Genomic DNA, 25,191 nt, shown 5'->3' on the forward strand with positions numbered 1-25,191 from the left:
AACATTTTTTCACTGGCAAAGAATGTTACCTTCTGATTGGCTGCTATGGGTAACTAGACCATACTATTCCCCTGTAAAAGTTGTATGTATTTAATTCCATTTGCATGTAATTTTTTCATAATGCTGCTCATCTGCATATCAGGTAGCATCAGAGCTTTATTGGTGCTAGAATTAGGACTGCTATAAAGCACAAGGTGCAGTAAATTGTGTAAAATCAATGCAACTTTTGATCAAATAAGTGTGCAGGATCACAAAAAAGACTTTTCCTTATGATTTGCTCTATTATTGTGCTTTATACAGCGAGAGTGCCATAAAACATGATATTAGAATCTGCATGGTAGGAAACTGTCTCTTTTAATTGCAGTATACACTTTTACTCAAAAATTAAGACCTATTTACATAACTGAAAAGCTAAATGTCCTTATTCAGCTGTATTTGCTCCCATAATTGCATTTGCTCCTATAATTGCCTTTATATTGGACAGCAATGTTGGCCCCCAATCGAACAGTCACAGAAAAAAAAAATTAGAGGAACTGCCCCTGCCTTCAATCTACTATCAGTCTGATCTCTGTAATTTACTTCTGTGAGTAACCCTTTGATACCTTTTCTTCATTGTGTACTAATTACCCTAAGGCTAAGGCCACACTAGGCGATAGCGCCGCGATTTGACTCGCGGCGACTTTTAAGCCGCAATCGCTGGGGAAACTTTTGCGCTGGCGTCTATGGGGAATCGCGAAAAACCGCCAGCGTAAAAACACACGCGGCGATCTTTTTTCTATTGTCGCTCGAAATCGCCTAGCGAGGCAATTTCGAGCGACAGTAGAGAAAAGATCGCCGCGTGTGTTTTTACGCTGGCGATTTTTCGCGATTCCCCATAGACGCCAGCGCAAAAGTTTCCCCAGCGATTGCGGCTTAAAAGTCGCGGCGAAAAGTCGCCGCGAGTCAAATCGCGGCGCTATCGCCTAGTGTGGCCTTAGCCTAAAATAGCACTACTCTACAACTACTACAACTGGTAACTGCTTCCATGCTTTAAAGGTTTTTTTTCTAGTTTAATTTGTTTAATTTTATTTGTTTCAGAGAGATCACCCGAAATAAAGACTTTTTTCAGCGACTTCCTATATTCTAGTTGTGACAGTTTTTCTTTCCTGAATCAGCTCTGAATTCCATAACTGCAACTAAATTGATACATTAGTTGATACATTTCTTATCTTTGGTCCTGCTGAGCAGAATCCCTGAGTTACATTAAAGGCAGAGATACAATAGTTGCTAATATTCCACAGATGCTGCTGAGAAATGTGTCAGCTAATGTAGCAAATTGAAACAGTTCAGAATCTGCACCAGGATTACTGAGCCGCCAGACTAAAACACAAGAAAGACAGGAACATTAAACTTCAATTTTGAAAAAAACAGTAAAAAATTAAAAAGGAATGAAAAGCAACTGAAAAAGGGTTTTATTACTGGTGAACAATTTGAAAATAACTGAATTGAACAACCCCTTTAATAAGGAAGGAAGCCTAGGGTGGAATATATAAAGTGGCTTAGCTTCTCTTTAGAAAAACATCATCTAATCAGGCAGTTACTGTACTGCATGGAAAATTCAGCAATATATAACTCTGTTTTCTTTGTATCATCTGAGCCGTAAACTCAGAGTCAAGGGGCTGTTTTGAACGAAAGCTGATCATCCAGTTACTGCATCTAAGCTGTGTTTTGCTTTCCATTGGAGGTCATGCACATTCCTCTTCCTTGCTTCAAACCCCTGAAAATAAAGACTAAAATGAGAAACAGAAAGGTTAATTTTCCTATTCTATAGAAACATGCCGTCATTTACTGGAAAAAAAATGTATAAATATTCCACTGCCAAGCAGTTAAGATATTTGAATAAGAAAAAAAATCCCCAGAAAGAAAAAGTATGTGATTGCTAATGATCTCATTTCAATATAATAGGATCTTTCTTTTGCAAAGTGCAAGACAGGTTAAGAGATATAATTATGACTTAGCAGACTCTCCCAAGTGCACAGAGATGGTCTGACAGTTGTGATCCGGCTCTCTAAGAGTAGAACCTTTGTCTTCTTTCCATGTTAAAGAGGCAGGATCCCACTCCTAACCTCAACCTACATTGCAATTTAACTGTCATGAAACACTTCCTACCAAACCCTCTCATTTCAAAACACCGAAGAAGAAGGAACAATTTGAAACTGTCCTACCATGAGTATCTGAATTTAGAATGCAGGAGATATTTCCTAAAAGGTTCTGTGGAGAGACAAAGTGGTGATTAATATCCTTCTCACTTGCACTGCGTTTTGTTAGAATTCATTCCTACCAACAATTATACAGAATGAGTTATCTGCACATTAGCATAAGATATATTAAATTCTTTAGGGATTCTTATTCAAAGCATTGCAACTCAAATTATATCTGCCCTGTTAGAGGGGAAGAGCAATGTGTTACAGGCCATGGTATTTTCTTAGAATTATCATCATTTTTCGCCAGCTTTCCATACAGCCAGACCCTATTAAAATCATGCTATAAATAACTTCTATTGAACTCATATGCAGAAAAATGTTGGACACCAGTCATGAGAGCTATCTGAACATCCTGCCATTTATACCCATGCTACATGTCTAGCTTGTCAGTTCTGGAGCTTGCTGTTCCAAATTATGGGAATATCATTTACCCAGAAAACCCCAGATCTCTTTTTATTTTTAAATATTTTTATTGGTTTCAACTTAAACATTTTGATGTACAGGTATCGGATCTGTTATCCAGAAACCCATTATCTAGAAAACAAAAATACCATCTGCCATAGACTCCAGTTTATCCAAATAATCCAAATTTTTAAAAATGATGTCCTTTTTCTCTGTAATAATAAAACAGTACGTGGTCCAGACTAAGATATAATTAATCCTTATTGGAAGCAAAACAAGCCTATTGTGTTTATTAAATGTTTTCATGATTTTTTATTAGACTTATGATATGAAGATCCAAACTACGGAACTATCCCTTATACAGAAAACCCCAGGTCTTAAGCATTCTGGATAACAGGTCCCATACCTGTAAGCAGATATAAAATCGTAACATTAGAAACAAATGTAAATGCAAAATTGAATAATCATCAAATGTGCAACCAGTTTCTCTCCCCAGATCTCAAGCATTCCGGAGCCCTATACTTATACAGTATTAAATATTGTTTAACATGCAGTTCTAAATACGTTTTTCTTTTCTTAAACCTGTATAATATGTTATAGTATGATAATTATTGTAGAATAACAGCATTTATGCATTGCGTCTGCCCTCTAGACCTCACAATCTATCTGTTGAAGTAAAATTTACAAAGGCACATGAAGCATTAACACATTTGCTGCACAGAACAATGCCCCATGCACCAGTTTATTGTGAATATAAAGTAATCAAAGTAATAAAGTAATCACTTGCCTGCATTTGAAGGCAATATGAAAATGACCCTCAAAAGACTTTCCAGAAATAATGTACATTTATCCCCCATATGTACCATTTATAGCTGATATAAGTATTTTAATGTATTTTATTAGGCAATCAAAAAGTAACACTCTTTTGACTCAAAAAACATTCCTTTGTGACACATTCTGAGAGAATTCTTTGAATTATAATTGCATTTGAATTATTTGCTTAAAATGTAAAAACAGTATAGGATATGGCCACCCTGTAATTCAGAGATTTTCAGATATCAGGTTTCCAGATAATTTGTGTTGATTTTAAAACTATTATAAATAATTAAATCCTTAATAAACCAACTTCATAATCCTGCACTTCCTAGTGTCCGTCAGTCCTAATAGACAGCAAGAGGGAAGGAGTTTGTTATACAACAAAGATAATTCTCCTTGCCCTGCAGCTCCGGAACTTTTTTTCCTTTCCTTCATATTGATTTGTTTATTTGTAAACAATAACCAGTAACATTACAAATAGATCTGTCGATCTGCACTCGTGGCTGTACAGGTGGTAAGTAGCATGTTTTAACAAAGGTAGGGTACTCAAGTATGGGTTTCATCAACATTTATTTATGTAGCACCAGCAAGTTGTCAGATCTTTATTGTTATAGGGCTGCTGTATCGTTAGACTGCTGTAGCAGCCTTACAGGAACAAAACAAGTAATTTAACTTTTCTTAAGGCTTTAGTTGTCCTTTAATTTAAAAACTAGCAAATATTTGGGATTATTTGCACATTCAACATATTTTTTCTGCAAGTCCTATTTATTCGTTTTATGAAAACCATTGCTTTATACTTACCATCTGATTCTTTCTGGTATTGCCCCTTTGCTAAATTCAGTTAATGCATTTTCTTTATTTTTCAATTAAAGAAGTACTTTGAAGTTATTGAATTGTTGACCAGGAGTCCAAAGGGAGTCAGGGGCCATGGAGTGAGCAACAGGATTTTCAGTTATCTGGCTGATGGTTGACTGTCAACACAGGCCATGCTGCAGATAAGCCATTAACATGATCCAGAGCAGCCAGGTTGGCAGCTTTTATGGGCCCATGTTTGGACAGCTTAAGATAGAACAGAAGTGGTCACTACAACCACAAGTGCAGTATGCAATATGCAGTTTAGGACACAAATCAACATGTTTTGCAGTGTTTTTACCACAATTTCCACACTATTCATGCCTTTGGAGTAATTGGATACAACACAATTTCACCCAATGCATCAAAATGCATTTTCATGCAAAACCAGGTTTGTAGCTTAAATGTTGGGGGATGTGGGGATGCCATCACTTGTGGTGCTCAGAGTTCAGATGTTGTTAGATTGTGTATCTTTGGACACAAGTCTGTTCGGTTTTTTTGACACAGGGAACCCCGGAATTTCTGCTTTCTTGTACTTTAGGGTTCGCCAGCATTAATAGTCAAACAGACACACTGCTGCTGAGTGTAATTAAGTGCAAGGAGTAGATTTCAATGTAAGTACGTAAATATAAGCAACACATTTCATCCAGTTTAGTGTGTCTGCACTCTAAACTTGCTGTTGCATTCATAACATAATATTTTTCTAACATAAACAAGTATATTGTTACAGATATATTTAATTTATTCATATTATATATTATATTCTTATTATTTTCATATAAAAACACTAAGCATATTTAAGCATATTTACTCAATTAAATAATTTAGTACTGCAAGCTGAAGTTGTTAGTCCCCCTGAGTCCCCCCTGTCTTAAATATTAAAGCCATATTAGTCTGAAATCTATAATAGAAAGTTTTGTTTGAATATAGGATAGTCAAAATAACAGCTTGAAAGCTAAATGTCTCACCTAAGTTCAGGCAAAAGTAACCTTTAATCCTGTTATTAGGTATTTATTTGAAAACCACAGCTCTAAATTCTTAGTCTCTCCATACTTGGCAGCATGTGTCATCATAAAGACTCATCCTGGCTTACATCACACATGTTCCAAGTTATTAATGAAAAGGCTTTGCTCTTGGGAGAGGAGGAGGCCTAGACATGACGGGGCAAAGGGCACAGGGCAGACAGGGGCCACAGTGCTTTGTAGCGCCATGGAGAGTAAAATGTTACAACAGTGAAAGCAGTCTATGTGTGCATGCACATAGCCACAAAGAGAAGATGAAACAATAGAGTTGTGTTATCTGTGTTTGTGTGAAGCTGAGGAAGAAGAGGATATTAAAACTATTCCAGTCCTTATTTTGGTTCCTGACAATGGAAATGTTAAGAATTATTACACTTGCATAGTCGGCAAGCACTGTTTAAATTTGAATACATACTCATAATGTACAGTATAACAAAGGTGTCAGCCTTTGCTGAGAATGCGTGAATCTAACTGATATGGACACTCATAGTGTTGTCTCTAAATACAGCTTTTTGCATTTCCATTTTCGAGGCAGCTTTTAAAAAAAAAATCACTGGTCCTCGTTAATTACACCAGTGCACCAGTGCATACACTAAAGTTAGCATAATGAAACATATTTGCTTTCATTACAAGAACTGCATATTAGTAAATGAGGGCCACATCAACCCTCTCAGTTTACATCACCAAGGTAGCTGGTCATTTTTTTTTGCCATGCTGTTAGTATTTAAATAGATTTGTCAAAATATCTAGGATAATTTATTGGGATAAAATTAACCATGCAGATTGTGTGATGCCATAGGGACCTAAGATTAGGCAAGGGCACTGACAGGGCCAATTTCAGCCCCCCGACCACTAGCAGTTTCCTCATCTTGTTTCTGCGCAAACTCACTCACAGATTTCGGCTCCTGCATTTCTTTGTGAAAATTCACCAACTGTGTTTGCACTGGAGCCAACACAAGGCTTCTGGATGCGAGACAAGAAGAGGACAGAGCTAGCGGTCGGGGGCTAAAAATCAGTCTACGGATATCAGTAGGCTGATTTCTAAACAGTCTCGCCCTAGCCAGTCAGTCCTGCATGGGTCCAGTCAGGCAAACCCGTGCTCGACTAGGACCAGCTGACCTGCACCCCAACCCACACCTGCCATCCAATATGTCCCCCTAACCAGACCTAGGGTTGCCACCTATTCTAAAAAATATTAACGGCCGGTAGGGGAGCGGAAACAAAAGGGGACGTTCCGTGATGCAAAAGGAGACGGAGCCACACACAGTGATGCAAAATGGGCGGAGCGACACATGCTATGGCCAGAAGCCTGAAAAAAGTAAGTTCTGAGCGAATTGGGGGTGGGTCAAGGGCTTTTTTTTAAGAGTATTACAAATTACCGCCAACTACATTGCTGGTAAATTTGTAATATCGGCCTTGGCAGGTGTTTTACCAGCTCTGCCCTCCCACATATTTATTATTATAAATAAATAGGTAATAAAGAATATATGTATTTGTGTATTTTTCTCACTTTCATTCCATGTGTCCCATTAGGCATCTGTTTTCGAGTATCAACTATTTGTATGCCATTAATAGAAAAATACATAGAGCTACTTGTACATGTAGTGTACATTAGCTGTACATTAGACCAATATTTAATAAATTCTGGTATTAAACTGGTCTGGACAAAATAGGCCCTGGTATTTCCAGTACACAGAGGCCTAAACAATCATCACCAGCCCAATAAATAATTACTGTCTATGGCATCTTACAGCAGCCCCTCTGGCATTTGCAAGAATCCACAGATTGCCAGTCTGGGTCCATATTAAATTTATAAACATACATAAATACAAAATGCAGTTAAATTCAAGATTACATTTAAAGAGACAAAATAAAGGAGATCCCTTCCCCTCAGTGCTTACAATCTAAGCAGTACAATCAAATCTAATCTACACAAATGGGAGGATAATAAGTGCTAGGGATGTAGCGAACTGCCGATTTGGTGTTCGCGAACGCCGTTCGTGAACACCGCCAAAAAATGCGAACGTTCGCGAACAGTTCGCGAACTTCGAACACCCGCTAAAATCGTTCGATTCGAACGATCGAAGGATTTTAATCGTTCGATCGAAGGATTTTCATTCGAATCGAACGATCGAAGCCATTCGATCGAATGATTTTCATTCGATCGAATGCTTACAATCGTTCGAACGAATGGAAATCGTTCGATTTTTAGCAGTCGAAGGAATTCGAATGGTCGAATGGTCGAACGATCGAACGCGAACTCAAAATGCGAACGTTCCCAAACGTTCGCGAACATTCGGCGTACGCGAACGGTCGAAGTTCGCGCGAACTAGTTCGCGGGCGAACAGTTCGCTACATCCCTAATAAGTGCTGCACTTTACAGTGGTTCTCACTGCATCATAAAATGCCATGTATGATGGACTTACACACTATCAAGTTAGTAGCCAAACTGGTTAAAATGTTGCATCCATACAATTGCACTCAAAGAAGTCAACTGAGTTAGTTTTATATATATTTAATTCATACTGTTCAGTATTTCAACATGTACCAAATAGGAAACCGAACCTGGTTAGGGTGAGAAGGGCTATGTAAAATATTTGCACAACAATAAATAAAAGTCAAATACTGACACCTCATGGTAAAATAGAAGATTGCAGGTACATCACTGGCTCTTACTTTAATAGCAGGTGTTCAGTTATAAATATTAAATAAGATAGTCACTAGAGTATAAAGTGATTTACCTGTATGTAGGTTTCTATTGGTGTTCAAAGCAGCAGTATTACAAACAGTATACTAATATAAATGTGACTCTGTATGCTAGGGTAGCTTTGGGCAAATTTAAGCAGCAGCAAAAAAAGGGGACAAGTTTTACATTTGAGTAAAACAAATTCAGTCTTACTTACTTTGCACTGATCCAACTGGATGGAGCTCCAGGTCTTCCTGCTCCAGGTCATTTACTTGATGTTGTCAGGACTTCAAATTTTCGGCCCATTGGAAATTTTAACTCAGCTGTAACCCCTTACTGGATTCAAAGAGCAAGATAAAGCATGCTAAAGAATACATAAAAAAATATACCTTATACTGAATGCTTACTGTCCAAGAACAATGGCAAAGTATACAAAGTTACACAGTAATTAAGGGTGAAAACTGACACATGGATCAGATTGGCCTCTAAATGAAACCTGTTGACTTCTAGTTATTCCAAAGAAATCAGAACTGTTGCCAGTTTGCTCCACAGGGGTAAACATTTCCTTCCTGAGGAAAGGGCAGTCCCAGGATCACGTTCACAAAGTTTTATCAGTAGCCTTCTAAGTTCTCTGTTTAAAATTCATTCAACCTATTTTTGAAACAAGTTGATTTACTAATAAAACCACTTCAGAAAGGTAATTAAAAAATTTAAAAGCACTCACTGTAAAAAAAAAACTTAAGATAAAACTTTTCTTTTTGCACTTACAGTCATAAATGACCCCTAATATATTCCCCTCTTTCTGCAGCTGACTGGTATACCCTCTATATTGACTGCCCAGTCATGTAACTCATTCAGCCATGGGCATATTGATCTGACTTCATCAGGCCCGGAACTAGTGGTAGGCAGAGTAGGCACATGCCAAGGGCGCAAAGCTTGGGGGGTGCCAGGCACAGTTCAGGCTTCAGAATCCGGCTTGTTGCTGTGCGCCTACGAGATGAGTGAGCGGGTCAGCGCGTGCGGGTCAGCGTGTGCACTCGCATAGTGGCGCGCGGTGGAGGGGCGATGTGGCTGGCTGGGATGCCTGGGGCACCCAGCTGGCCTGGTACGGCCCTGCCCTTCATAATATATATAAAGCCATTCTGGAGAAGATAATCTTAAATGTGATCCCTTAACAGACTTTCAAATAACTTGCCCAACACTGATGTCAAAGTTATGGGCCTGTAATTGCCAGGCAGCTAAAACTTTCATTTCTTTTGAAACATAGGATTTATGTTACCTTGCCTGAAGCTCTGACTTCTCTATTGTATACATTGAAGAAAAAATCTGATTAAGCACATTCTTTTTTATTTTTCCATTATTTAACAGAGCCACACTTGGGGGATAGATGGGGTTAGACTTAGCCAACTAGTCGATCAGTTCCTTATTAAGTAAATATTGCACTTTTACATCTCTTGCCTTGAACCACCATTTTGTGATGTTCTCTGTGCTGCCTCAGAAATCACCTGACCAGAAATACTACAGGAAGAAGTATGGAAGAAAAAGCAGATTCAACAACAGTCTCCTCCTCCTACAGTAATGTTTGAGGGACAACCTGAATTTTTAGTTCAAAAATTGGTTGATTCACGGCTTGTTCGGGGTAAGTTTCAGTACTTAGTACATTGGAAAGGGTATGGTCCTGAGGAGAGATCCTGGACTCCTGCTTCTGATGTCAGAGCTGATCGACTTAAGAAACAGTTTCATTGTAATTTTTTCAGATAAACCTGGGGGGTCCAGTGGCCCCCTCTAAAGGGGGTGTAATGTGAGGTTACATAGTGGAGACTAGGGGCCGGCGGGGACACCAAGATCCCTGTTCTTCTCTTTGCGCTTCTCCTATGGCTCCTATGGCTGGACCAACCCCTTGCTTGACTGACTATCACTTGAAGGTATAACAGCTATCGGATGTATAAAGAATACAAGCGGGGTCAACAAACAAGGGATCAGTCCAGGCAGAGTTCAAGTGGTAGTTAGGCAGATTTAAATTTACTGTGTATCTGACCCCTTTGCTTGTCCAGAACTTCTGCTTAGCTTCTCTCATTTTAAGACCTGGCGGCATCTGAGTGGATGAGGGCTCCTCCCGAAACAAAAGGCGGTTGCTATGGGTGGAAGACTGAGCTGTGACAGGAAGCTTAGCACTAGTTCTGGATTTAGGGAGCCGATAGTCTTCTGTATTTACTGTCCAGTCATGTAACCCATTCGTATTTCAGCTATTCCAATGTTATAATATTTTCACCAAGTGACATTACCTCCAGCTCTCTCATTTTACCAACCAGACTTCTTCCAACTCCATCTCATTACTTATATCACCATTTAAATCTCCATGCATTCATCTCCCTAACATGTGGCTGTCCAGTCCTGTAGAATTTTCCACTTCTTCTAACTTTGTCCTTGGTACCAATGTTAACCAAGACCGCCATGTCCTCATCCTCTGCCAATAATCTGTCAACTCGGTCCATCAAAAGCCATACACTCACATCAGGAACGCAGCAGATAATTCAGCATGTCGTCTTGCAATAGATTACCCTATCAATTTTCCTAATCCCAATCTAAGGCAGGTTGTATTAACAACCTGCCTTTTCTTCCTAGCACTAATTTCTCCACTTGTAGAAGAGCAGCTGCCCACCTGGGTGCTCTGGGAGTCATACATGACAATTCAGAGATCCCAGAATCTTAAAGGCTGATTAGTAATTAATACAGATAATTACTACATGGCAGCTCAGAAACCAGTGTAACTAGCAACAGATTTCAATAATCAGCCTTGTAGCATAATCTTATATTACAGGCCAACCTTATTTTCTGCTTGATAATTTGCGACGACCCCTAAACTTGGCTTCTCAACATCTGCTCAGAGCCCACTGAGAATGTGAGGGTCGCAGACACTTTCCAAGATGGTGACCCCCTGTGACAACTTTGAAGTCCTGGATCATTGCTGCTATTTACAAGCTGAAACTTTAAGCTGTATGTAAAATATACAAAATATATCAAATATCTCATATTTAGCCTTATTTGTTTTTAGGGTTTAGTTCTCCTTGCCCTTCCATCCATTACTTCGCCTACATGTAACAAATTTGTCTTCCTCACTTACCTCCACCATCCCCCACTTCACTGGCCTCTGCTTGACAAAGGGGTTGCTACCCACTTCTGCAATAAACACACAAGGGCTTTTCCCTGTCTGCACTTGCCTTGTCTCGTTTTCTCGCTCTCTGCCAGTGGCCGCTTAACCCCACCTTTGTTTGCAGCCCTTTCATTGTTGTAAACTGTCCCATAGATTCTGGAAATAAAATTAAGAGAATAATTTTTTTTTAACTTATATGGGGGCCCTAACCATCAATAGCTTTTTATAACTTGTGTGTGGGGGGTTACTATTTTAGGCCTGATGTTAGTGTGGTCTTTGGGCGGGATGGAGTGGGGCATGGGTGGAGTGGGCGGGATCTGGGGTGGGGCCTGGGCGCTAGTGTGGGCGTGGCCCAGGGGGCTCTGAAAGTTTTGTTGTACTGGGCCCTGTGATTTCTAATGGCGGCCCTGGTTGGATGTGATCTAAGTGTTGCATGTGAATTAAGTGTTAAGCAGCGTTAAAAACCTTAAGGCGTTAAAAAACCTTAAGGCATTTGTGAGAAATTGCACTTGGGAGACTGTAAGTGCCCAGTGTAAATATGAGTGCAAGTGGGTTTGCTGGTATTACTCAGTGTGTGTCTTGTCACATGTATGTGGTGTTGGAGCTGCAGTTTCATGCATTATTTACATGTGAGAGATGTCGGTGGGTTTTCATCTTGGAATCTGGACTTGCAGCACTGAGGGCAGCGGCAAATGTGGGGGAGAAAAGGAGGCTCGCAGGACAAACACTGGCAGGGGCTAGTGGTGTGGAGGGAGGAGAAGGGGCAGTGGAGGCTAATGAGGGAGGAAGGTTTGTGAAAGTCAGGAGGGGAAGTAGGGGACAGAAGGGTACAAAACAAAAACAAATCCGCCATTTTGGCTGAAGATGCTGGGGAAGAAAGCTCTGAACTGGCGTGTATGGAGCAGGCTGACTCTCAGAGCACTCTGAGAGGCAGTGGCTCTAATACGGGTGGTGGGGGGGAGTCCAAGGAAGGAAAGAGAGGTTCTAGTTATAGGGGATTCAATTATTAGAAAGGTGGATAGGGTAATCTGCCATAAGGACCCTTCATGCTGAGCATGTGGTGGAACGAGAGGACAGATTATTGAGAGGGGCTGGGGAAGACCCGGCAGTCTTGGTACACATAGGTACCAATGACAAAGTTAGAGGAGGTGGTAAAGTCCTCAAGAACAATTTTAAAAAACTAGGTGTAAAGTTGAGGGTGAGGAATTCCAAGGTAACTCTCTCAGAGATATTACCTGTGCCACAAGCAATGGTAAGAAGACACTGGGAACTTAGGGAGATTAATGCCTGGTTTAGAGATTGGTGCCAGGGAGGGTTTTGGAGAACTGGGCTGATTTCGGCTACAGGCTCTTTGCTAGGGATGGGCTGTACCTCAATGATGATGGTCAGGGTCTAACTGGGGGGCCCTGGGTCCACCGGGCTGCTGTTGCAGGCCCCCATCCAGGTCTCCTGCCAAGATGGGCCTCCTGCCGCGTCCCCTGCCGAGCCTGCCACCCACTGCACTGCGCATTGTATTTGCCGCAACCTGACTGATAAAGGGAGGTTGCGGCAGGGAGATTCTGCTGGGATATTCAGCAGGGAGTGGATCTGGGCTGGTGGAGCCTACAAGAGCCGGGGGCCCACCAGGTTTTTTCCCGGTGCCCCGCTGGCCCTGACCCTGATGATGGTGCAGCTGTTTTGGGGGAGAAGATGGCTAAAGGGTTGGAGGAGATTTTAAACTAGAGGGGAGGGTTCAGTAAAAGATTCAGTGGAAGACAGATTAGATGAGATGGGCAAAGGAAGGGAAAATGGGGGAGGAAATTTGGCTGGGGGTACTGTTAAGGATAGGGAGGACCACATGTCATATGTTCAATATGGCACCAGTATTAAATGTATGTTTGCAAATGCAATTACCCAGATATTGACTGGAGCAACAGTACTGCCAGATCAGTTAATGGGAACAGGTTTATGAACTTGTTGCATGACAATATTATGGCACAGGTTGTTGAGGAGCCTACCAGAAAAAATGCTATTTTGGATCTAGTGATCTCAAATGACCCAGAGTGAATGTGCAAGTCATTGAACCCCTGGGTAATAGTGACCATAATGTTATATAATGTAATGTCTGGTGCAAAAAACAAATATACATTTGGGCAACAAAAAACATGAATTTAAGTAAAGCTAATTTTAGTGCCTTGAAGGCTGCCCTTCAGAGCATTGATTGGAGCATTTTCAGCTAAAAACACAGAACAGAAATGGTTGTCATTTAAAATGATATTAAATCATTACTGTTCTCAATTTATTCCCTTAGGGAGTAAATGTAAAAGTTCTAAGAATCACCCCATGTGGCTTAATATAGAAGTAAAGAAGTTAATAGGAAAGAAGAGAAAGGCATTTAAAAACTACAAGTCTGTTGGGACAGAAGCTGCATTTAATGAATATAAACACTATAATAAATGTTGTAAATCAGCAATCCGGAAGGCAAAGAAAGGAAATGAAGAGAGCATTGTGGCAGAGGCTAAAACTGACCCCAAAAAGATGTAGGTTGAGAGTGTTGCTCCATTAAAAGATGGTAACTGTTTGATTGTAACAGATACAGAAAAGGCAAATGTGCTAAATCAGTTATTTTCTTCAGTGTATAAAATAGAGGAGTCTGAGTTCACAGGCTCACTTCATAGCTGCACTGATGGCTCAGCTCAATCTAGTCAGTGGCTGACTTAGGATATAATTCATAAAGCTTTAATAAAAATTAATGTAAACAAGGCTCCAGGGCCTGATGGCATATACCCCCAGGTTCTAAGAGAGCTTTGTTCAGTTTTATACCAGCCCCTATTTCTGATTTTCTCAGATTCACTTTCATCTGGTATGGTACCTATGGACTGGAGAAAAGATGATGTCATTCCAATATTTAAAAAGGGGCAAATTATTTGAAGGCTTTTTAAGGGATCACATTCAAAATGTTGTCCTAGTGAATGGCATTATGAGCAGCAATCAGCATGGCTTTATGAAGGATAGGTCATGTCAGACGAATTTGATTGCATTTTATGATGAGGTAAGTAAGATGCTGGACAGTGGGGGGGCAGTAGATGTGATCTTTTTGTATTTTGCCAAAGCGTTTGATACTGTGCCCCACAAAATAACTGCTTTCTAAACTAAGGTCTGTTGGGCTTAGTGAAGTTATTTCGGTATTGGGTCCACTTTTATTTAACTTGTTCATTAATGACTTAGGGGAGGTTAATAAAAATTAAAAAATTGTAAGAAAACAAAGTTAGTCCTTAGTCCAGTTCACTCCTGCCGATCCTGCTTCAGTCTCTCAACTGTGGTTTATTTATATATGTGTAAGAAATGGATCAGCGCCTCTGGCAAAGGAGAAAACAAACAACAGAGAAATACAAAGTATATAGTGTAGTATTTCCAAACTTCAAATTGTACAACAAATGCTGAAATGGGGGAATAGTGCTGTAACCAATTCTCCTCCTCTGACACTCCGTGGGTATCCCCATATAAAACAGGAAATATATCGTGTAATCCGTTTTATTAAAACTTAAAAGATATAAAAAAATGTTGCACTCACATTTTTTTCATTAAAAAAGCTATCGTAAGCAAACTTTCTTTAAAGGTTGCCCAGTTGTCTCCGGGATAGAGGTACTGCCGGTTTCCCCTTCTCCCTCGTGGCTTTCCCCTGCAAGCTGCCATTCTGTCCCCACTATTCCCACATTTCAGCACTTGGTGCACAATTTGAAGTTTGGAAATAAAACACTATATACTTTGTATTTATCTGTTGTCTGTTTTCTCCGTTGCCAGAAGCGCTGATCCATTTCTTACACATATGTAACTTAGGGGAGGTTATTGTAAGTAATGTATCAGTGTTTGCAGATGACACAAAACTATCCACCAAATTAATTCCAACCAGGATGTGGCATCCTTGCAACAGTACTGGCAATCTGGGCAGTTAAAGGGGTTGTTCACCTTCAAACAACTAGTTGGTTTCAGATAGATCACCAAAAATAACGACTTTTTCCAATTACTTTCTATTTCCTATGTGTGACGGTTTTTCTAATATAGAATTGTAAAGTGTAATTTCTCTCCTTCTGAAGCAGCTCTGGGAGGGGGGGGGGTCGACGATCCTGTAAGCTGTTCTAAATTGATACATTTAGTTGATACATTTGTTATCTTTGTCCCTGCTGAGCAGAAGCTCTGGGTTTCATTACAGGCAGCTGTTAGAATTGATACAATTGTTGCTAATACTCCAGAGATGCTGCTGAGAAATGTATCAACTTAATGTTCCAAAATTGTAACAGTTTAGAGTCTGCACCTGAATTACTGAGCTGCCAGACTCAAACACCAGAGACACGAACATTCAACTTTAAGCTTAGATTTTGGGAAAAACGTAAAAAATAAATAATGGAAAGTAATTGAAAAAAGTCTTTATTTCTGGGGAACAATCTAAAAACAAGTGAATTGAAAAAAGTGTTTGGAAGGTGAACAACCCCTTTAAGTGGCAAATGAGATTCAATGTTGATAAATGTAAAGTCATGCACCTGGGATGTAAAAATATCCAAGCCACATATACCTTTAATGGGACTGCACTAGGCAAATCCATTATGGAAAAGGACCTTGGAGTCCTTGTAGATAATAATCTTGGCTGTAGCAAGCAATGCCAGTCAGCAGCATCAAGGGCAAATAAGGTCTTGAGCTGTATTAAAAAAGGCATTGATTCACGGCAGGAAGCAGTCATTGCTCCGCTTTATAGAGCGCTGGTAAGGCCCCGTCTAGAAAAAGCTGTACAGTTTTGGTCTCCATCACTCAAACTGGAGATTATTGTATTAGAGAAGGTACAGAGAAGGGCAACTAAGCTGGTAAAAGGTGAGGAAAATCTTAGCTATGAGGAAAGACTGGCCAAATTGGGGATGTTCACACTGGAAAAGAGGCTCTTAAGGGGTGATATGATAACTATCTATAAATATATAAGGGGATCATATAATAATCTCTCTAATGCTTTATTTACCAGCTAGTCTTTCCTGCTGACACAAGGTCACCCATTCCGATTAGAAGAAAAGAAGTTCTGCCTAAATATCCGGAAGGGGTATTTTACAGTGAGAGCTGTGAAGATGTGGAATTCTCTCCCTGAATCAGTTGTACAGGCTGATACATTAGATAGCTTTAAGAAGGGGTTGGTTGGCTTTTTAGCAAGTGAGGGATTACAGGGTTATGGGAGATAGCTCATAGTACAAGTTGGTCCAGGGACTGGTCCAATTGCCATTTTGGAGTCAGGAAGGATTTTTTTCCCCCTCTGAGGCAAATTGGTGAGGCTTCACATGGGTTTTTTTTTGCCTTCTTCTGGATCAACTGACAGTTAGACAGGTTAAAAAAAGTTAAAAAGTTGAACTTGATGGGCATGTGTCTTTTTTCAACCTAACTTACTACAGTATGTACTATGTTACAACTATGGGATCTGTTATCTGGAAACCAATTATCTAGCAAGATCCGAATTACGGGAAGGCTGTCTCCCATAGACTCCATTTTATCCAATTTTTTAAAAATGATTTCCTTTTTCTCTCTAATAATAAAAGAGTACCTTGTACATGATCCAAATAAAGATATACAGTCATATGAAAAAGTTTGGGAACCCTCTCAGCCTGCATAATAATGTACTCCACTTTCAACAAAAAAAGAGTACTGGGGTGTTTTCTGAACAAAACATTCAGTTGTGTGAAATTAAATCAAATGTGAAAAACTGGCTGTGCAAAAATTTGGATACCCTTGTAATTTTGCTAATTTGAATGCATGTAACTACTCAATACTGATTACTGGCCAAATTGGGTGGATTAGCTTGAACTTCATAGGCAGGTGTGCCCAATAACGAGAAAAGGTATTTAAGGTGGCCAATTGCAAGTTGTGCTTCTGGTTGACTCTCCTCTGAAGAGTGACAGCATGGGATCCTCAAAGCAACTCTCAAAAGATCTTAAAACAAAGATTGTTCAGTATCATGGTTTAGGGGGAATGATACAAAAAGCTATCTCAGAGGTTTAGACTGTCGGTTTCAACTGTAAGGAATGTAATCAGAAAATGGAAGGACACAGGCACAGTTGCTGTAAAACCCAGGTCTGGCAGGCCAATATAAATACAGGAGCGGCATATGAACACACAACCCAAAGTTCACCTCCAAAGACCTGCAAGAACATTTTGCTGCAGATGGTTTATCTGTACATCATTCTACAATTCAGCACAATTTGCACAAAGAACATTTGTATGGCAGGGTGATGAGAAAGAAGCCCTTTCTGCACTCACGCCACAAACAGAGTTGCTTTTTGTATGCAAAAGCTCAATAAGACAAGCCCAGGCCCGGATTTGTGGAAAGGCCACCTAGGCCCGGGCTTAGCGCGGCAGGATTTTAGGGGGCGGCATGCTGCCCAACCACACCCACATTGGTTCAAAAACACAGGTAATGCACTGGAGATACAATCATTTTTTAAATTTCCCGTGTGCCAATCCCCATTGCTCCAGTCCAGATGATGAAAATTTGCATGAATAAAGGGGAGGGGACAGGGGCGACGAACGGCAGTGGGTCTAGGGACGCCCACTATGTAAATCCGGCCCTGGACAAGCCACAGTCATTTTGAAACAAAGTGCTTTGGATTGATGAGACAAAAATGTAGTTATTTGGTCATAACAAAAAGGGCATTGCATGTTGGAAGAAGAACACCGCATTCCAAGAAAAACACCTGCTACCGACTGTCAAATTTGGTGGAAGTTCCATCATGGTGTGGGGCTGTGTGGCTAGTTCAGGGACTGGGGCCCTTGTTAAAGTTGAGAGTCAGATAAATTCAACCCAATATCAACAAATTCTTCAGGATAATGATCAAGCATCAGTCACAAATTTGAAGTTACGCAGGAGTTGGATATTCCAATAAGACAATGACCCTAAACACACTTCGAAATCTACAAAGGCATTTATGCAGAGGGAGAAGTACAATATTCTGGAATGGCCATCTGACAGGGGCCTATCTGCTCCGAGCGGGAGTAGTCTGGACCAAGGAGGAAGCTTCAGGTAAAAGTCCAAGTTCAGCATAATCTAAAAGGGATCAGGCAAAATCCAGGCAAAATATCAATAGGCAGGAATATGAGTAGCAATGTCAAAGTTCAGGCAGGGTCAAAAGGTTCAGGAATCAGACAATAGTAATTTTAGAAACACCTAGGAAACTCAAAGGAAATCCTATCATCAGGCATCGAACCCATCACCTGGAAGGGCTTTTATTTAAAATTTTGCGCCGTTCCTCTGCATGCTGACGTCATGCGTCAGGCATGGCACGGTGATGTTAGTGCACGGCCCTAGCACCGCCATCTTGGACAGGGAGCAGAGCACTCCTGAACGGAGCGATCCCAGTGCTCCTGACACCGTCACATCCCCCTGACTTGAATAACATCGAAAGCTCGGCAGCCATCAAATTTAAATGAAATGGAGAGATTTTGTATGGATGAATGGTCAAATGGATGAATGGCCATCCAGAATCCAGACACTCATCAAAAGCTATAGGAGGTGTCTAGAGGCTGTTACATTTGCAAAAGGAGGCTCAAGTATTGATGTAATATCTCTGTTGGGGAGCCCAAATTTATGCACTTGTCTAATTTTGTTACGTTGCATATTACATATTTTCTGTTAATCCAATAAACTTTATGTCACTGCTGAAATACTACTGTTTCCATAAGGCATGTTATATATTAAAAGGAAGTTGTTACTTTGAAAGCTCAGCCAATGATGAAGCAGAACCAGCCTATTGGGTTTATTTAACGTTTACATGATTTTCTAGTAGACTTTAGGTATGAAGAACAAATTACGGAAAGATGTTATCTGAAAAGCCCCAGGTCCCAAGAATTCTGGATAGCAGGTCCCATACCTGTTCCTATTGCAGCAGACATAATACATGGAATACTTCTTAATCCAATATTTTACTGCACCATCTTAGTACCAATAAACAAAATGTAGTAAGTTTATATAAACAACTTAGTGTAGCCCTATCATTTGGTTTCAATGTCACCTACTTTGTCTTGGAACACAAAAGCAAAACCTCTATCTCTATCAGCCAGGTACACTCAGATAAACACAATTGTTAATCCTGCTTACTCCCTCCTTTCACCCAGCACCCCAACTCACTGTGCAAATAAGATGCCACATTTTTAAGACCTCTGGATGTGTTGCAGAGGAGGGATCAACACACATATTTTAATTGCACAAGGCCAACCCCATATTCCTTATAGGGTCAGAGGATAGCAAAGGTGCATTGGTCTGTAGACACTTTTTCTATTAGATGAAACCAGGCGGCAACATTTTGATGAGAAATTTGTAACTATAAAATCATGTTTTTGAAAATGTATACACTTGCATGGAATATATGGCTGGTCAAACATAAGCTAATAATATACATGATCAAATGGGATATTGGGTAATTTTGAAGCAATGTTCACCAGATCAGATTTAATACTTTAAATGTAATACTTTAAAATAGATTTAATACTTTAAAATAAGCTAATTAGCACTGGATTGCTCCATGGTCAACAGATGAACTGTGGCAGGATACCCGTTTGGACATAATCTGGTTTATAAAAATCAACATCTCTCACATGACACCAAGTCTGTATGACTCTCACCCTGAATCTTGCTGAAGCATCAGCATAATATGTTGCACAACTATTTTACAGGTTCCTCTTTGCTAATTTACATTCTCTGGTATTTTAGTAAAAAGGCATTTCTTAGTCTCTCTGTCTCATTTTCTGGACTCACATACAGCAACTATGCACCCCAGCCTGGTTCTTCTCATATGTCTTTTAGGTAAGAACCTGTTTTCTGAATATTTTATCATAGATCAACATCTAAATCATGAGGCTAGGGAATGTTCATTGGCTGTTCTGTGCATGCTTATGTTTGTGCATTAACAGCAAACAGATTAGTACCACTTCAATTATAGTTTAAATAGTCAGGGACTCGTTCTTCAGCCATCTATTGTAGCAGAGGTATTTAGCAGGAAGGCATGCCAAACCTCCACATGGTTGTAGCACCTGTGTCCTTGTGCCTTTAATGGTCATGAAGATCTCATCAGCATCAACATCATCAGCAGGCCCGGATTTGTGCTCTAGGCACCTTTGTGTGCCCAAGAGGTGTTGTGTGGCAAGTTAGGACCACACAGCTTAGGGGCGCCTGCCCGGTAAATCCGGTGCTGATCATCAGCAAAAATAGAAACAGCACTTTCAATTCCCACCTCCAGGTCATTAATTAACAAGTTGAAAAACAAAGGACCAATGACAGAGCCATGCAGTACCCCACTAACAACACATTTCTCAATGTAAACAATGATTTTTTTAAAATGCGTGTAGGGATTTATGTGGTAACATGCTTAGCATAATAGCAAAAATGTACATGCATATGTATGACCCCGCACCCTTATAGAGACTTTAAATGTTAAGATCCGTATCGCCCAATCCTGTCTGTTTCAATATCTCTGGGTAATATGGCCGAAGGTTGCTCACCGTTTAAGTGTAGTGGTTCGGGTGCAATATGCCCCAAACCCTACTTTTATTGTTATCACAGGTGAATCTGTCCTTGCCACCAGCTTCAACAGCCTTCATTCCCGCATATAGAAAAACAAGGATGAGCTTACCCTTTCAATATTGTGACCCGGGTGCTGCCGCCCCGAGTCCGTCGCCAAGGGGACAATCATTCACTGCAAGTCAAAATGCTGTGGCGCACTTCCAAGGCTAAATGATCACTTCCATTTTCAGTTAAAAGAATCGCCTTTATTTGTTACATCGATAAAAGTTTGGACAACATCAGCTCAAGGTCTGACGTGTTTCATATTTACATACTGAAGTATGTAAATACGAAACACATCAGACCTTGAGCTGATGTTGTCCAATCTTTTATCGATGTAACCAATAAAGGCGATTCTTTTAACTGAAAATGGAAGCGATCATTTAGCCATGGAAGTGCGCAGCAACATTTTGACTTGATAAAAATGTACATGCAGTATTACAAAACTTTAGTAGATATGAGAAATACAGAAGGTTATCCTCGTTGTAATGTCTTTACAGATATTTGTCTTGCACAGAATGTCACTGTACTGTCAGGCCAACTTGGAGACAGTCTGACTATTCTCTGCCCATACAAGCAGCGTGCTGACCGATGGCGGAAAAAGCTGTGGTGTAAAGAGGACAGTGCCAATCACTGCCAGCCTGTCGTCATTGCACGACGCTTCTGGCTGCAACTTTCCAAGAGGATTAATGGCAGTACTTCAATATCTGACAATATACACGAAGGCCATGTGATTGTTACAATAAACCACCTGCAGCATGATGATGCAGGCATGTATGAGTGCCAGTCTCATTCCTTCCAAGAGGTAGACATCCTACAGAAAGTACAACTGCTTGTGTTGGAAGAAACCATGAGGGCAAATATATCAGATGTTGCCAAAGTGCAATATAGTATCTCTGGGTAAGTTAAAGACCCACAACTAGTTATCTTATTTTAACTGGATAGTGTATTCAAAGTAAGTACTTACCAGCTCTTCACCAGTGGATTAACTATAGAGGAAGCAGACCTGGCGGGGGGGGGACAGGAAACAGGAGGGTCCGGGGGACCATGGGGTTGGTTACATAGTTACATAGTTAAATTGGGTTGAAAAAAGTCAAAGTCCATCAAGTTCAACCCCTCCAAATGAAAACCCAGCATCCATACACACACCCCTCCCTACTTTTAATTAAATTCTATATACCCATACCTATACTAACTATAGAGCTTAGTATCACAATAGCCTTTGATATTATGTCTGTCCAAAAAATCATCCAAGCCATTCTTAAAGGCATTAACTGAATCAGCCATCACAACATCACCCAGCAGTGCATTCCACAACCTCACTGTCCTGACTGTGAAGAACCCCCTACATTGCTTCAAATGAAAGTTCTTTTCTTCTAGTCTAAAGGGGTGGCCTCTGGTACGGTGATCCACTTTATGGGTAAAAAGGTCCCCTGCTATTTGTCTATAATGTCCTCTTATGTGCTTGTAAAGTGTAATCATGTCCCCTCACAAGCGCCTTTTTTCTAGAGAAAACAACCCCAACCTTGACAGTCTACCCTCATAATTAATAATAAGTCTTCCATCCCTCTAACAAATTTAGCTGCACGTCTCTGCACTCTCTCCAGCTCATTTATATCCCTCTTAAGAACTGGAGTCCAAAACTGCACTGCATACTCCAGATGAGGCCTTACCAGGGACCTATAAAGAGGCATAATCATGTTTTCATCCCTTGAGTTAATGCCCTTTTTTATGCAAGACAGAACTTTATTTGCTTTAGTAGCCACAGAATGACACTGCCCAGAATTAGACAACGTGTTATCTACAAAAACCCCTAGATCCTTCTCGTTTAAGGAAATTCCCAACACACTGCCATTTAGTGTATAACTTCCATTTATATTCTTTTTGCCAAAGTGCATAACCTTGCATTTATCAACATTCAACCTCATTTTCCAGTTTGCTGCCCAGTTTTCCAATTTAGACAAATCACTCTGCAAAGTGGCAGCATCCTGCATGGAACCTATAGTTCTGCACAATTTAGTATCATCTGCAAAAATAGAAACAGTACTTTCAATGCCCACCTCCAGGACATTAATAAACATTGTCATTGTGTTTAGAAAGTTTCTTATTTCAGTGTGATGACGTTTATATTAAATTTTCATTTTCACGATAAATCCCCTTTAACCATTACATCTGCTGTGCCAAAAGCATCTGTACTTGTCTACATACATCTAGTTACACCTACTGTATATGTTTACATATATAAATATATATATATATATATATATATATATATATATATATATATATATATAATTTATCATGTGCAAAATGTATTTATTGTGATGATATACTGAGCTCTTTATATAACTTCTTAATATTAAAAAGGTTTTCTACGAGGTTACAGATCCGTTGGAGTTTGATCATTCTTGGCTTCAGCTTCTTAATGTCCAAGGCTGTACTCTTAGGTCTGACATTCGTTTGGCTGAGCAGTCGACACAAAAGGTGAGGAATGATGTGTGTTGCTGTTGGAATTATTTTCGAAATACAGTAGTTGTTTTTTTCCCTGCCTTTCCTCAGATCAGGACCCAGTTATTCACTTCACTATTGAGTCCCTAACACAGGCCAGAGAACAGGTCAGTAAGATCCATCAGATAAGGGCACAGTTTTAGACAAGAACAAATAGAAATCAGAAACTCTCTAGCATATGAAGCTAAATGATAAAGCAGTGGTTGCAGGAGGCTGGGAGACTGGAATTCAAGTACACAGAGGCCCAAACAGTCTCATGACAGCCCACTAAATAGTAACTGTCTATATACCACTCCCTATGGCATTAGCAAGAATCCACAGATTGTCAGTCCAGCCTGGCTGGATTTTTACAGAACTAAAAATGTTTGGAGGCACAAAATGAAGTTGAGGAGAATGGGGCTCTACACGACTAATGGCTGTGGAACCAAATGATTTAAACACACCAAAGAGGAAAAAAATGCTAGCACTCAAATTCAGTCTGTGTGAAACATTACTACAATATTTTGGCCAAAATATTTAAGCTTACATGTTATGTCAAGACTCGTTGTATGCCCTACACTGCCTACAGTATACTAAATATTAAAGTACATTTAAACGGATTATGTCATGATTTTTATGATGTTGTTTTTGTTTCTAAATTACACTGTTTAAACTTCAAATAATTCACATTAACATGTAAAATTTAATTCCTAAACCAACAAGTGTATTTTTTTTTAGTTGATATCTTGGTGTGTAGGCAGCCAACTCAGGTCATTCAGAAAGTGCCAGCACCAGGATGGAACTGCTTTCAGGCAGGCAATTGATTCTCCTACTTCGTGTAACTGAAGTGGGACATGGTTTTTTGTATTGGTGCTGTTCTTATAACTACTAGGATGCTGTTTTCTGGTTACCTTACCATTGTTCTGCTGATGTGCTGCTGTGGGGGGAATGGGAGGGGGTGATCACTCTAACTAGCAGTGCAGCAGTAAAGAGTGACTGAAGTATATCAGAGCACAAGTCACATAATTGGGGGCACCTGGGAAACTGACAATATATCTAGCCCCATGTCAGATATCAAAATAAAATATAAAAACATCTGTTTGCTCTTTTGAAAAATGGATTTCAGTGCAGAACTATTAACTGATGCATTTTGAAAAGAATGTGTTTTCCCATGACATACTAGGAACTTTATAATAATTGAAATATACCTTTCAAACCTTCCTAAACTACAAAGCATGGTACTGGCCTGTCAGCATTCTATGACTGTAATTAAATATTGGCATTAATAGTTTATCAACAGCTGGAGAGCCAGTGGCAGCAAATGACAGGTTTATAGTATTCAAATAACCCAGAACAAAGCAAACATGAAAATTTTTTATTAGTAACAACTATTTGTGCATTTTTGTCTCCAGCAGAGCTATTTCTGAATCCGCTCTTATTGCTTCCTCTGAAGAATCTGTTATCGGAGAATCTAGAAGTGCCAGCGACTATGGAAGATCTGAATATGGGACTGGAAGACACAGTGAAACACCGGTTTACATGAATTATATGTACATGACGGCAAACCTGAACCAGGTGTTTTGGCATAGATAATGCTCTGTTCATACTTGTGATATAACAAGGATAATAAATCAGCAGAATTCTGAAACATTGCTCTAAGGGGTAAAATCGGTACTTTATGATCTTTTCTTAAAAGGCCAAAAGGAGCCATTCTATTGGAGCTATGTAACTACATAGGCTAAATGCCATTGGTATATAAGTGATCATGTGCTGTTGCCATACACATCACACAGCTTTCTCTTTGTTTACACGTGTTTTTGGTCAGCAATCCAAAATGTATATTTATACTTCTATGGCCAGCATTACTAATTAACTTATTAAAGGCTAGATTGTTTAAGCATGGTGAAGAATAACAGAAGGGCATGATTAAAGGGTATCTTATTATGAAAACAACAATTTAATATAAG

General features: G+C 39.8%; 1 protein-coding gene and 1 long non-coding RNA gene across 3 annotated transcripts; one reads left to right on the plus strand and one right to left on the minus strand.

Moving 5' to 3' along the window:
* Positions 1-1,436: 1,436 nt before the first annotated feature.
* LOC121400541 lies at positions 1,437-8,661 on the minus strand. Its single transcript, XR_005965803.1, has 3 exons — positions 8,236-8,661; positions 2,205-2,250; positions 1,437-1,756 (listed from the first exon to the last, which is right to left on the minus strand). It is a non-coding gene; the product is annotated as an uncharacterized LOC121400541 (long non-coding RNA).
* An 11,212-nt stretch (positions 8,662-19,873) lies between these two features.
* On the plus strand, positions 19,874-24,876 carry trem2.S (triggering receptor expressed on myeloid cells 2 S homeolog). Of its 2 annotated transcripts, none has more exons than XM_018248727.2 (4): positions 19,874-19,981; positions 21,238-21,637; positions 23,105-23,221; positions 24,640-24,876. In XM_018248727.2, the coding sequence occupies exons 1-4, from the start codon at positions 19,945-19,947 to the stop codon at positions 24,815-24,817; spliced, it is 732 nt and encodes a 243-aa protein (XP_018104216.1). In that variant the 5' UTR covers positions 19,874-19,944; the 3' UTR covers positions 24,818-24,876. The 2 variants fall into 2 exon arrangements, with proteins under 2 accessions (XP_018104216.1, XP_018104215.1); XM_018248726.2 differs by having other exon boundaries at positions 19,875-19,981; positions 24,637-24,876.
* The last annotated feature ends 315 nt before the right edge of the window (positions 24,877-25,191 follow it).

This window comes from Xenopus laevis, chromosome 2S (genome assembly GCF_017654675.1).
Source record: "Xenopus laevis strain J_2021 chromosome 2S, Xenopus_laevis_v10.1, whole genome shotgun sequence".
Lineage (NCBI taxonomy): Eukaryota > Metazoa > Chordata > Amphibia > Anura > Pipidae > Xenopus > Xenopus laevis.

Bases quoted from the DNA above. Each gene is read 5' to 3' on its own strand.
- trem2.S (XM_018248726.2), top strand. From the start codon at position 19,945: ATGCACCCCAGCCTGGTTCTTCTCATATGTCTTTTAG. The intron at 21,638-23,104 runs GTAAGTTAAAGA...AATATTAAAAAG, and splicing joins GTGCAATATAGTATCTCTGG to GTTTTCTACGAGGTTACAGA. The intron at 23,222-24,636 runs GTGAGGAATGAT...TTTTGTCTCCAG, and splicing joins CTGAGCAGTCGACACAAAAG to CAGAGCTATTTCTGAATCCG.